This window comes from Opisthocomus hoazin, chromosome 21 (genome assembly GCF_030867145.1).
Source record: "Opisthocomus hoazin isolate bOpiHoa1 chromosome 21, bOpiHoa1.hap1, whole genome shotgun sequence".
Taxonomy (NCBI): domain Eukaryota; kingdom Metazoa; phylum Chordata; class Aves; order Opisthocomiformes; family Opisthocomidae; genus Opisthocomus; species Opisthocomus hoazin.
The window spans coordinates 2,551,042-2,565,305 of NC_134434.1; the positions used below are offsets into that span (position 1 = coordinate 2,551,042).

The 14,264-nt window shown below is 48.5% G+C and overlaps 1 protein-coding gene across 1 annotated transcript; it reads right to left on the bottom strand.

The window, feature by feature from the left end:
• Positions 1–1,339: 1,339 nt before the first annotated feature.
• Positions 1,340–12,312, bottom strand: JPT1 (Jupiter microtubule associated homolog 1). Its single transcript, XM_075441030.1, has 5 exons — positions 12,128–12,312; positions 9,140–9,282; positions 8,373–8,470; positions 6,429–6,456; positions 1,340–2,313 (listed from the first exon to the last, which is right to left on the bottom strand). The coding sequence occupies exons 1-5, from the start codon at positions 12,181–12,183 to the stop codon at positions 2,165–2,167; spliced, it is 474 nt and encodes a 157-aa protein (XP_075297145.1). The 5' UTR covers positions 12,184–12,312; the 3' UTR covers positions 1,340–2,164.
• Between the last annotated feature and the right edge of the window lie 1,952 nt (positions 12,313–14,264).

Below are 14,264 nucleotides of genomic sequence, written 5' to 3' on the forward strand. Positions count from 1 at the left end.
CAGCCGGGCTCGCTGGGCGGGGAGCGGCGGCCCGGCCGGGCCCAGGGCTCCCAGGAGCGGGGGGGGACGGGGGGACGGACCCTCTCTCTCCAGCAGACGCGCCAGCTCCGCACAAACCCCCGCTCCGCGACTCGTCGTGCAGCGGGGTCCTCCGGGACAGAATCACAGAGCGGTGGGGTTGGCAGGGACCTCTGGGGGTCACCCAGCCCAACCCCCTGCCCAAGCAGGGTCACCCACAGCAGGCTGCACAGCACCGCGGCCAGGCGGGGCTGGAAGATCTCCAGAGAAGGAGACTCCACAGCCCCTCTGGGCAGCCTGGGCCAGGGCTCCGTCACCCTCAGAGGGAAGAAGTTCTTCCTCGGGTTCAGCTGGAGCTTCCTCTGCTTCAGTTTGTGCCCGTTGCCCCTTGTCCTGTCGCTGGGCACCACTGAAAAGAGTCTGGCCCCGTTCTCCTGACACCCACCCTTGAGATAGTTATAAGCATTTATTGGGTCCCCTCGCAGCCTTCTCTTCTCCAGGCTGAACAAGCCCAGCTCCCTCAGCCTCTCCTCATAGGAGAGATGCTCCAGTCCCCTCCTCATCCTCGTAGCCCTGCGCTGGACTCTCTCCAGTAGCTCCTCATCTTTCTTGAACTGGGGAGCCCAGCACTGGACACAGTACTCCAGCTGAGGCCTCACTAGGGCAGTGTATAGGGGAAGGAGAACCTCCCTCGCCCTGCTGCCCACACTCCTCCTAATGCACCCCAGCAGCCCATCGGCCTTCTGGGCAGCCAGGACACACTGCTGGCTCATGGTCACCCTGTCGTCCCCCAGCACTCCCAGTCCCTCTCCACAGAGCTGCTCCCCAGCAGCTCCGCCCCAGCCTGTACTGGTGCCTGGGGTTGTTCCTCCCCAGGTGCAGGACCCTGCACTTGCCCTTGTTGAACCTCATCAGGTTCCTCTCTGCCCAACTCTCCAGCCTGTCCAGGTCACGCTGAATAGCAGGACAGCAGAGAACTTCACCTCCCTTCCACCCCCTCCCTAGTGAGGGTCCAATTTTGTGGTAGTTGTTGGGAGAATAAACTTTCTTGAGAGAAAAAAAATGTATTTTGGATAAAACATTATATATACCAAGCCATGTTCCATACTTCTCTGAGCTAGAAGCTAAAACCAAGGAGGGAAGCCAGACACTTTCTGCAGGGGAAGAAGATGGCACACGATGGTGCCCTCAAGCCAGGTACAAGCGCTCTCCTCTTCCGCAGCATTCCACCTCTAACAGAACAGGGCAGGCCGGCCGAGACAAAGGCAGCCGAGAACAAAGCAAAACCCAACCGAGGAAATAAAAAAAACCCACACAGGAAACACTGCTTCAAAATTTCTATATTATTTACTTTTAAGCAACAGTCCAGCTTCGTGAAATTACAACACACACTTTAAAGGATGAGATTTTCACCTCATGGTCAAGCACCAGCATGATCATGCACAGCATTGAGTCAGTTGTAAAAAAAATGCCTTGTCATTTTTATTTATTTCTATGATCCACTCCACCTTTATTGAATAAAGACTGAACAAATCCCCTCCTAGCATCAGGCCAGGCGGCTCTGGTCATCAGCCCTCCATTTGGCACATACCCTGCTTCCTAGGAGTCCAGTATCAAGACTTTTTTTTTTTTTTTTTTAAAGGCAGCATGGTGTACACTAACCACTCTATGATTTGTTTGGCACAGCAGGGCTCAAGGCATTTACCACACGCAGTCAATGGAGCCTTTTAGCTCCCCAAACCCCACACGTGGAGGAAGGGACTGCTCTTGCTGATTGTTTGCTGGCCTGTTTAACCAGGATTCTAGACCCTTGTAAAGCTAAGGGGTTCTAAAAAAAAAAAATCTCAGTACAAAAACCCTCTAAGCACACTTAGAACCAAACTACTTTCCTTTGAATTACATTACTTCATAAAGCTTTCCTTCGAGTCTATCACTAGAAAACACTCATGTCACTTCCAGTAGATCTGGGGGAAACACAGGACAGAAGTGGAAAAAACCCTTGATCTCAAAAAAAATGATGGAGTACATAAAGTGCTTCTTCTTAATGAAAGAAATTCGAGATGTACAGTCAGGCTCAAGTTGTGCAGTTCACAAGCATGGGGGAAAGAGACAGACACAAGTTCAAAACAGTCAGGAAGGGAAAGGTTTAACCGAGGACTAGGCTGGACTTGCCACCGGGTGGATTTCTCCTGGACGGTGCAGGTGCTGGTGCTACTGGGCTAGGAACAGGTGCAGCAGGCAGGGATTTTTCTTCATTCTGACCTGGGGCAGCTTCTACATCAGCCTCAGTGTTTTCTAGAAGAAAAGAAGCTTTTAAAGTGTTTGACGGGGAAGATGAAAGCCAGATGTTTTGCTGGCTTAGATCAACTCCTGTAAGCTTGCCCCGGGCTTACAGACACGCTCAGGCGCTGCCGTAACCTGCCGGCAGGACGGACTTCAGCCCTCTGAAGTGTTTTTCAGATGAACTCCGACGCCTCGCAGCTCAGTTTTAGGCACCCAAGAGCCACACTCACTCAGCTGCTGCTGCTAGAGGCCCCCAGCAATCTTTTTTTCCCCACCCCGAATGACAAGCAGCTTAAGTCTTAAGTCTTGTACGTATTAGTCAGCGTATGACTATGACAGTTGTAACTCCAGTCTGAGCAGGTGCTGGACACCAAGCCACAGAAGCACCAGTACTCGTAAGCAAGAGTTCAGATTCAAACTACGTTCCCAATTTTGTAACTGGAGGGAGGAGGATCTGACACACACTTCTGAGGCTTCGCACAGGACAGACTAGGAAACAGCCATGCACGGGCGGGCTCTGATCGTGCATCCCCTGGAAAGCACGTGATGGTTTCATCTATTTTAAACACTTTGGAATGACCAAAAGTGAAGATGGGACACAGAAGGAATTCTTCAGCAGGAAGCACTTTAGATACTGTAGCAAGTAACTAATGTAGCTGCTTCACTGAGAATTAACTCATAGGCACAGCAAGTACATTAGCACCTCACATTTTCATAGATTAACGCAATCAGTTATGAGCCAAAGGCCCAAATCAGCACCAAGTAGCCTTTTGACATTTGGCAGGGCGAGAGTAGTGGAGCTTCATCGCCAGCTCTGTGAAGATGTACTTCTGTCTGTAACAGAGCCCTTCGTTGTATCTAATAACCACTAGTTCTTGCTTTGGAGGACCTGGGGAACAGCTGCACATTCACCTTAACCTCCACTTTCATGATTTACCAAATCTCGATAGTATTCCCTCTCCCCCAGCCTTTTCTTCAACTGAAGTGACGCAGCTATTTTGGTCTCTCCTCATCAGGCAGCTGCTGCACCTCCTTACCTTTCCCACCACCTTCCTCAGCACCTTGTTTACCTCCACTACAACCTTCTGCTCTTTATATTTCGAGGACTGTATACACAATTCAACATGTGAGCGTATCTCGTTGTTTATTTACAGAGGCAAAGCGATGTCTTGTTTCCCATCCTCTTACTGACGATATTCAGCATTTTGCTGGCCCCTCCAAACATTTCAGAGAACTTCAGTAGTAAGGCTCAAGGCAGATCCTGGGACTTAACTCCTGAGCAGAGCTGAACACAAGACTGTCATGTTTTGGCTTTTTTTCCCCTAGATGCATTAGTTTACACTTATAAATATTAATCTGCCACCTTTTTACCCGCCTGTCTTCTTTAAGTTGAGTCCTCCTCACTGAGATTTTCTTGCCATCAGCACATTTGGCTACTTGAAAGAGCTTTGCATCACCAACAAAATTGGACTCTCCACTGTTCATTACCTTTTCCAGGTCACGGATGAAGGCACTGAATAAAACTAGTCCCAGCATCACTTCCCATGGCTCATTTTTCCAACCTGAAAAGCAATCACTAAGCCCTTCCCTTTTGCCTCCTATTCTTTAGCTACCTTCCTATCCACAGGAGCAGCTTTCCTCCAATCCCGTGGCAACTCCACTTATTTTTTTTAAATAATCTTTGATGCAGGATTTTATCAGAAACACTGAAAAACCCCTCATGTCCACTGAACCCCCTGGATCCACGCTTATAACAATCTCCAGGGTAGTATCCCTGCTGCGTTCACTAACCCACTGGCACATCTGAACAAAACAGTTAAAGTTTCAAGCTTGATGTTTCCATAGCTCACATGTACCACTGCCTGCTTACTCAGCAAGCCGAGAACCACCGCGGCCGTACCCACAGCTCACCAGCGCTGAATGCCCCATTGTCCAAGAACTACCAGCACAGGAGACTTTGGGGAAGTTTCTGTGGCATTTAGAGGCTCATGTAGCCAGCTGATACACACATTAGCACTTCCCACATAATCCAGGTATAGATAAATTCGCTATCTTAGTAACTGAAGTGGTATATGAAACAGGACCAGATCAAACGTTGAAGTTCTTCCCTTATCAGAAAGGGTATAATCTCTGAAACAGCTTTCCACTGGGTATACTGCAAACCATCGCAAACCTTGACGCACAGAAGGGATCTACAGCTTCCAAACAACACACAAGAACAATGCTGCAAAAGGCAAGAGTTCTCTTCCCCTAGATAGGCATGAATAATAAATATGCGTACCCCACCTGCCACCTACTTGGGGTTTATAATCAGTTACATCCAGAAAATAAATTTCCAAATTCAGAAGAATAAACATTCATTTTTTAACGATGGAAACCTATTAAGAATCCGGTTATGCCGTGAGCTCGTCAGCAGACGGCTTTTCTTTGGAGGTGTATTCACTCGGCCCCTTCCAAGCCCCACAGACAGCTCTACAACATCAAGTACAGAAATCTGGCGTGCGCCAGGTGGGGTGGGATGTTCCCTAGCTCCTGTCTGCCATCTCACACAGCAGGAACATCAGGCGCTGGAGTGACACAGCTAGCTCAACAGGACTCTGCGCTCCATTAAGCTATGATGCCCAGAGCTATCAGCAACAGAAATTAATTTAACAATCCATCAAGATTCTCAGCTATCTGCCACAGACAACATTTCCAGCAAGCATTAACTTTCTACTCCTTCCTCAGTATTGTCAGTGGAAGTTTAACATTCATATGTTTGCCTGGCATTTTTATTTCATCTCAACCATCTTCAAAAATTACATTTTTAGTCACGGCCACCCCAGTTATTTTCCAGTAACACTTTTTTTTTAAAACCATGTCCCAGCATACATTTACTCAGTACTTGATAAGACCTCCTTTCACTGTCACCTACCAGAAACAAACCAAAAGCCAACAGATATGACATCTGTGAAAACGGGAACTTGTTCTACGAGTCAGGAATGCCATTTTGTACTCAAAGTTTGAGCCGGCTGTTGCTAACCCAGGCAGCCCTCTTTCTGCTTCCTCCCATCCCGTCTCTTCTTGCCTCGCTGCTGCTGAGCTGGTTTAAACAGGCACCAGGAGAAGCTGCAGAGCCCTTAGATCAGTTTACTTCTATTATCAAACCACATCCTTCTACTCGAGGCATAAACTCTAAACGCCTGCAGTGCGAATTAAGATCAGACAGACATGAGGAAGCAATATTAAAGAAGCCTGTATAGTTTGATTAGAAGCAGGCTGCTAAAGAAGCAAGACTTATTCTGGGCACAGATACCACTCAGAGGCAGTTAAAAACAGTCTGGAAAAACTCCCACCCTCCCAGCAGAAGTCTTTTCAGGACATGGAACTGCTAATGGCTTTAGTGATCTCCCACAGCTCTCACGTGTTGAAAGTAGCACTTCGAACCCAGTCAACACACACATTCCTCGCGTCAGGAAGTAAGCTATACATAAGGTGAATCTTACAAAGGAGAGATTTCCAGCCTCAGAGCTAGAAAAAACACTTCAAAGTTAACATGCACGCTGCTAGGGGAAATGCCTCCCTTTACATGACATTTGCAGTATGCACATGAGCTTCCTTGGCAAAAATCAGCATTTAAAAAGCAACAGGAACTTAACAGCTAGTTAATGCAGACACTTGCAGATGCAGTAGCTGGTTTTGCTTATTTCCATTAATACAGTGTTTGCTGTACGAGAAGACAACAGGAAAGAAGTAAATTGCTGAACTAAAATCCATTAAGTTGACGGTACTATTTAATTATAAGCTACTATAAACAGCAGTATAGTCTGTCAATCACTGAATTCTTTGCAAGATGGTATCCACCTCACCTTCCAGTATTTAAAACAAATCTTGACAGCAACTGCTGCTGGCAAAATAAATGAACAGGACCATTCCCATTTTTAACCTGATGACTAACAGGCGCTGTGCCATTTCCTTCCACATTCCCACTTCCATAGAAGTAGTCAGGTCACTTGACGGATTTGATGCATTCAAGGGACAACCCCAAGCTGTCTCTCTCCGAATACACAACCATTCATATATCCTGTACCTTCTTCTATTTCAAAAGCGCCTCACTGCAAAAGGAAGAGTCCGAAGGAGTTACTCACCAGAAGTTTCACCACCACCATCTCCTCCCTAGAAGAGAGAGAAACACGTTACAACACCTTTTTCCCCTCCATCAAGGGTACTCAACACTCCATGGTATGACCATGGCGGTCAGGGACGCTGCTCTATCTAACAACACTTTGAGTGACAAACCCAATAAAGCACTTTTAGACTCTTAGGGACAGATAGGCTCTTAGGGACAGACAGCAGAGTGGCATGGCGGGGTCTGCACACATATTTCTGCAGATTAATATTACGGGTTGTAAGCAGCAATTCTTACAGAGCGACTAATTGAATTTCACCAGCTGTTTACTTCCCTAACATACTTTTAAAAGACAGCACTGAAGAAAGCCTGATGACCCGTAACACGTGGCATACTCGTTATTCCCACGCTGTGAAGGATGCAGGTGCGCAAAAGCACTTTCTTACAAACAGCGACTTTCATGAAGCAGCACTGACAGTAACCAGAACATCGTAACTGCCCAGCAGTAGCAACAAGAAAGTTCTACTGTCAGCAATTAGCAATGGCTCAGCGTCCTCTCCTTTCTGCCAAGCGACTCCTTCCCACCTCAAACATTTATCTGTTAGCAAGGCCAAGAGCATTTGTTCTATCCAGGATATTTAACTTCACTTGTGAAATTCAGATCAGCTTTTAGCAACATTACTGATACAGTTTCCTTCACCGCATAAACAGCGAAATATTCTTTTCATACTGAGTCTGTTCACAGGCTGCTACTTGACACAAAGATACAGAAAGTCTTCTGGCAGCAAGCTGCCAAGGCTCCTCAATGGCATGAGATTTTACCAACTTTCACAGATTTAACATTGCTAATTACATCGTGAAACTGCAGTCATCAGGACATAAATGCAAATATATCGCCTTCAGCCTCAGACTGGGCTACAGTACATTAGCTCCAGCTTCTCCTGTCTGTAGCTGTAACAACTGCATAAAATTAAAGTATTCTGCATTGGAAGAATTTATCTGCAAAGCGGAGAACCACAGTCTTTAATACAATTAAGCAGAAAATAGAATTAGACTAAACAGTTTATTTTTGTTTTCCACAGTAGCAGCTACAAATTTAATCTCACTTATATTTGCTAAATTGGAACATTCCCTGTGACAAAGAACAATTTCATGGCTCAGAGCGCCTATTAATAACAAAAATGAGTTAAAGTAATGATCAACGCCAATTATCAAAATAAATCTTGCTGTTTATAACCCATGAGACAAAAGGTATCTGCCACAACATTTGAGATCAACAATTCACCTACCCAGTTCTTTTCAGAAAACCTAAAACTGAGGAGCTTTAAGGAACACAGTTTTGTTTTTTTTCCCCTCCAGCATTTGTATACGTAAGCGCAGTCTACCCTAGGTTCCTGTTTTTCTAAATTCAGAGGAATTGTTACTCTTCATCCTGTTTTTTCCCATTAAATGTAATCATACATGAAGCAAAACCCACATTAATGCTACAAATCACGCTCTCTATTCCTATGAAGCAGACAGTTTACATAGAAAGTAACACACCTGACGGTGTAACAGAAATAAAACTAGCATTCATGCTACCGAGGCTAAGTCCTTGCTGGGATGTGAAACCAAGTCCTTTGTCAGTCAATGGATCCACAGAGTTTGTTGTAGGTAACTATTGTTTGTAAAATCTCTTAAAACACACACACTCTAGCTGAAGCTAGATTTCATACCACTTCATTACCATCCCACCAATAAGAGTTAAAAGCTGTAGAAAGGGGTCCTTTCAGACAAATCCAGCCCTTCATCAACATACTAGAAGGCTATCACGGGAAAGAGAACCTTCAGGAAAAGAACAGATTTGAGAACAAGGCTTCAAAATCCTACAATGCTTCCAACTGTGTGAACACCAGTGATAAAGCAGTCGCACACAGAGCGTGAATTGTCCCATTATCAGGCTCTTCGTAGTTAACATACTGACCTTGGGATCTACAAAGTCTCCACAGTTTGCATCAGTTGAGTTTCTTCTTTGTGGCCCAGATGATTCACAGTCTTCTCTGATTTCACCCGGCTTAGTCCCTACAAGCAGAGATTGATTCTAATCTGGCTGCAAGATAAACTTACTGGGAAAGTGGATCATAAATGGTCAGGGGGGTTTTGGGGGGTTTGGGTGTTTTTGGGTTTTGTTTCTTTTTTTTCAGGTAAAGCTTTACCACTCTAAGATGTCCTGTTCCTTTAGATTACGTCTCACAAATCTCTGTTTTACAGCAGCACCTCATGCAGTTGAGGGCATCATTTAAAGAGATGGAAACTAGGATCCCAGGGCCACCCATATTGGAATTGCTCTGCAGAAATGGAAGCTTAATCCCAGCTGCGAGTGAAACACAAAGCTGAACTTCCTCTGATTAATCAAGACTAATCAGTGCTGCTCCAAATACTAAGACACAAGTTTGCTTTAGTGTGACTTCATTAACTTGAACAAATTGAATCCAAAATACAGTTCTCCTAGGTATCTGCTTGCAACATCTAAGTCCAAGACTTGCATTAAAAAAAAAAACCCACCTCTGGAAGTAATTCAAAACAAGAAATAAAAAAAATCCCATGCAACCAGACATCATTTATAGCCCTAAACTACCAAGTAGGAAGCAAATCTCTGTTTCCACACTGAGCCACCAGCAGCTGCAGGCTGATACCAAAAATGAATTAATGCCTGTCAGCAGGTTGGGAAACAAAGCACTGTGCTCTTACCCGATGATTTAGCCCAGGAAGGTGGGTTTTCTTCAGGAGTTCCAAAGATGCTGGATGCCATTTTGTTCCTCCTCAGGGGTTGTTCTTTTGGTTCATCAAAACCCAGGGAAAAGTTGGACCCACCACCAGGAGGACGCAGCACTCTGGAGAGAGAGTCAGCGTTACAACCCTGCGTGTACCCTCACTCAGCTGCACTCCATTACATAAAACAAGACCAGTAAGCCAAGAGCTGGCTCTTGTAACGGGCAGTCACACAGGCTAAATTCTGTCCAAACAGAAATGACTGTTTTATGCATCAGCTTTTAGCAAATGACGCAGACTATCATGTCTCAGCACACAATCTGAATTATAAAGGTAAGCTGCCTGCCAGCATTCAATGCAGGCACTGTATCTCCACTACTCTTCAGCAACAGTTACAAAAATAAAACACTCCTCTATTTTACCTGTGCCCTTGACTCGGTGTCCACAAGAGCTGCTGCTACCATTCTTCAGTCTGAGCCAATTGAAAATATAAAAAAACATATGTGGGCACATCATATTCCATCTTTTTAAGACAACTGTGTGAAGGCTAACATTAATCCTCAAACTGGCAGCACAGCAAAGACTGAAGTTTGGCATATAAGCCAAAGTACTGCTTGCATCACCGATGACTGGGGGCTGCAGCCTTTCTCTAGATTCGTTGCATCGGAAAAACCCTCAAGCCTGCAGCATGCTACTCGACTGGCCTTAAAATGTGCAATTAAACAGTTTTAAGTTAGACTATTCTTAGGAGAGATGTGTACAAAGCTCCAGATATATAACCTAAATCTAACTATCTTCTGTCAGACAGGCACAAAAGAAGCCTGCTCAGTACTTCACGACCTGTATTGTGGTCTGCTTTCCAACTGGCAGAAATCAACCAAAATTAATGACAGTAGCAAAATAAATCTTTAATTGTAAATACCTTCAGATCTTATTTTCTTAGGCATGTGATCTTTTCAAGGCTGCTGTGTTAGCTGGAGAAGCCAAACAAAAGCCAGGAGAACAAATGTATGTGGCCATGTGAGAAGCGTCACAGACCCCAGAGAGCTGCGAGTACACCAACACGGCTTTCAAGGCATCCGGTGCTCTCAAATGAAGGCCAGAACGAGCTAGTGACAGTGCACACTCCCTCATCTTTACAAATCATTCAATAAATTAAAGTTAGAACTTCACAACAGAAAACAGTACGTGGCTTGTTAATGCACCAAACCTGGAAATTCAACACAAAGAACGTGTCTGATTTTACGACGTCATCACCACCGGTACTAGCATGCGGATCTCTAGAGATTTTGTGCCTACTACATTCCAGATGCCACACAAAAACACTTTTCCAGCCTACAGAGCTCAAACAACATAATGGCAAGAAAAAGTCACAAAGGTGTTTGGCATGGATATTGAGCGTTACCTAACTAGCAAACCACTTTTCCTTACAAAATTCTTCTCCAAAGTTATAACTACTAATGCTTAGCTGCTAATGTAAGATCCCAGGAGATCGTACAGTATGTTTTAAGAATCCAAGAACATTTTTATGACTTGCTTTGTCTCCTTTCCAAATTAAGGGATATGGTATAATGGTCTTGAATCATTCCATTCTTTTTTTTCCAGAGGAAATGTTCTGGTATAGGTTTATTTTCTTAGCTACATCTATTGCACTTAGTAATGTGAAGAACAGTCTGCTCAGAGGAAGGCTTGGTCCTGTATCTTTGATCACCTTTATTTTACCACAGCAGTGAAACCAGTACGGCACAAGTTTCCCCTGACAGTCCTCACGAAATTAGCAGAAGAGGTAACTGGAGGAAAAAAGCCATCCCTCAGACTGTGAGAGGAACAATCCCTCTCACCGACCTCGGCTAGAGGTTGACAGATTTTATCAGCAGCCTCTCTCAGCCCGAGACGTTGCAGTTTGCTTCATCCGAGCAGCGAACCGCGCTCAAACCCATGCCCGGTGCCCGCGGAGGCAGCCCGAAAACCCACCCGCAGCTCCAGCCACGGGCAGGCTTCCACCGGGCGGGGGGTGTGGGGTGTAGGGGTGTGTCTGCTTTGTTTTACAACGCACCCCGAAAAGCCAAAGGCGAAGACGAAGCATCCGCTTTGTCAGGCCAAAACCTTGCAGAAAAAAAAAAAAAAAAAGACAGAACACCTTGGAAAAAAGACGCGAAAGCAGCTGCAGAGACGGGGCGCCCGACACAGTGCCGCCCGCCCCCCCGACACCTGCCAAGTTTTCTTTGTTTCGAGCCCCCCCGGGAGCGCGGCCGAGGCCCCCCGGCAGGGCCGGAGCCGGGGGAAGGCCGGGGCCAGGGCCGGACCGGCGGCCCAGCGCAGCGGCCTGCGGGGACCCGGCTGCCGGGGGGGGGGGGGTGGGGAGAGCAGACAATGGAGCCCGCTCGGCCCCACCCAGACCGCGGCAGCCTGCGGGGCCGCTCCGCCGGGCCGAGGCCCGCTCTTCGCAGCCGCGGGCAGAGAAGGGGATTGGGGGGGGGGGGGGGGGGGGGGGGGGGGGGGGCAATGTTGTGTGTGCCCACCCCCCCCCCCCCCCCCCGCGATGCGGCCGCGCAGGGAGTCGCCTCCCTTCTTTGTTAGCAAGAGGCAGGGACGCACACGCACACCGAGCAGCCCGGGGTGGGTCTCGGCAGCTCCCACGCCCCCCTCCCGCGGGCAGCTGCGGCAGGGCACGGCCGAGGCCTGCCATCTCCACCCCCCCCGGCGGCGCAGCTGACGAGCCGAGCCCGCTGTCCCCGGGTGGGCGCGGCCGCCGCCCCCCGCCCCGCTCGGGAAGCGGCGAAGAGGAACCGCAGACACCCAGCCCCGACCCAGCCGGTGCCCGCGGCCCCAGACCCGTGTCCCGCCCCCCCCCTCGAGCTGCCCCAGGCAGCCCCCTCCGTGCCAGGCCGCGCCCCCCGGCCCTGAGGCGAGCGGCAGTAACGGCCCCGCCGCGACCGCCCTCAGCCCTGCCGGCCCCCGGCGGACCTGGAGCTGTTCCTGCCGCTGGGGTCCATGCCCGAAAACGTGGTCGTGGTGGTCATGGCGGCAATGGACGATGGGGAACGGGCTCCGTTGAGAGGCCAGCGGGGAGTGACGGTCCCGGGAACGGAGCAGCCTCCCCCTGCCTGCCCTGCCCTGCTGCTGCCGGTGACAATTGCAGCCGCCGCCCTCACCGGCCGCAGCTTTTATAAGCACTTTAAGGCCCGCCTCTCAGAGTCCTCCTCACTGGACGGTTCAAACCCAAGTCCAAGCTCTTATTCGACCGCGTCCTGCCACTCTGCCCTTTGGCCCGCCTCACCGTCTATCCTGAACCGCCTTGCCTCATTCGTAAAAGCTCATTGGTGAAGCAATACGTCTGCTCGGCGGTGATTGGCTACGCCTGGGCGGCGGCGCCTTTTGTTGATGATTGGCGGGAGACCTGTCGCTCCTACCAGGCGAGCCGCGATTGGCTTAAGCAGGCGTGAGGCGAGACAAAAGTCTCGGTGCGGTTCCCCGCTGCGGGGCCGAGGGCCGCGCTGTGAGGGCACCCCCGTCCCCAAATCAACCTCCCCGAGACATCGCCTCAGCGCCACCGGCCACCAGCGCCCAGCCCGGGCCCCGCTCCCTCGCTGCGGGGAGGTGGCTCCCGCCTCGAAGCCCCCTCAGAGCGTGTCATGGCGCGATCCCCATACGCACGGATGAGCCGCAGAGGCCGCCCGGGTGCGGGAGGTGCCTGCACGAGGCCGCTGTCGCATCAAGAGTTCGGCTCCATGGAGGATGGCGACACAGCCAACGTCCCGCGGACACGCAGGCCTGGCGCGAGGCACCGTCACCTCAACGCCCACGGTGCGATAGAATTATTTTCAATATGCGGATTATCCCCTTAAAATCAGGCAGGTCCCGGAATGTGGAGTACGAAGCCCGCCAATGCCACCCACTCGCGTCTCCTGCCGAGCGCCGGCACAGAACGCTCACAGCGCACCGGTCGCCCACCAGACGCCGGCTGCAGACCCTCCTGTCAAACCCACCTTCGCTGCGGTGACTGGCAGCCCCCAGACCCCTCCGCAGCTCTCAGCCCCGCAGACGCTTCCTCGCCCACCGCAACTTTTACTCCAAAATTAATGCATTGGGACCTCCCGCCACAAAGGTTATTTTAATTAGGCATAAAGGAGGGAGAAGAGGGAAGAAAACCCCCATCTGCTCTGTCTGTCCCTCCCAGTTTGCACTAATAACAGCCCTTAATACCCCCAAACCATTTTTCTCTAGGAAGTATTTCTTTCTGGTTTGAAAAACACAAGCTTTGCTCCTGCTGCTTCACTCTGCGTACACGCGAGGTGTTGAGTGTCTGAATTAGCACCAGCCTTAACATTAACACAACTCGAGAAAGAGCCGAACTGCTAAAACTACACAAACAGGGCCACGGAATTTTATCTTTTCTAATCTAAGATCTATAAAAATGTCTCTTTTTTTAAAAAAAGCCCCAACTATTCTTTAGGTCCCCAGGGAATTCTGTCATCACAGCTTTCTAGAGGCAGATTAAAGGGAAATTTTAAGTAACATGACACAGTTGTTTTAATTCTATTATCCCTTAGGCTTGGGCATTAAGAAGGCAGATGCTACCTACTCGCATACAGGTAAGCACCTGCTCTCTCAGGAACTTGCAGAAGTATTTTGTCATTTAAACGCTTTTTATTCAAACTCACACGATTTGACTCTTAAATTTGTACCCTTGAGACACAACAGAGCTATTTTTTAAAGTCAAGATGAAGAAAAACCCGCTCCCTCTGACAAAGCCAGTTTTAACACGCAGCTTTAAAAACCTAAAGCTTCAGGGACCCCACTGATCTCTCAGACAGTCCTGACTGCAAGACAGTCTTTAAATAAAAGCTGCTTTGCTGATTATTTACCCAGAACAAGATCAAGCGGGTTATGAAGATGGCTACAGGGACTGGGCTTACCATCCTTCCCAGGATGATGACATTTGGCCAGAACAATTCTCAGCAGCTGTTTGAAAAACTCAAGACACAAAACAGTTCCACCTGTTGTTGAAATTCAACCAGCAATGAATGCAGAAAGCATCTGGAAGTCTGACCAAGACTCCAGCAAATGCAAGGGTTAGGCAAGGAGAGATACCATTGGCTTG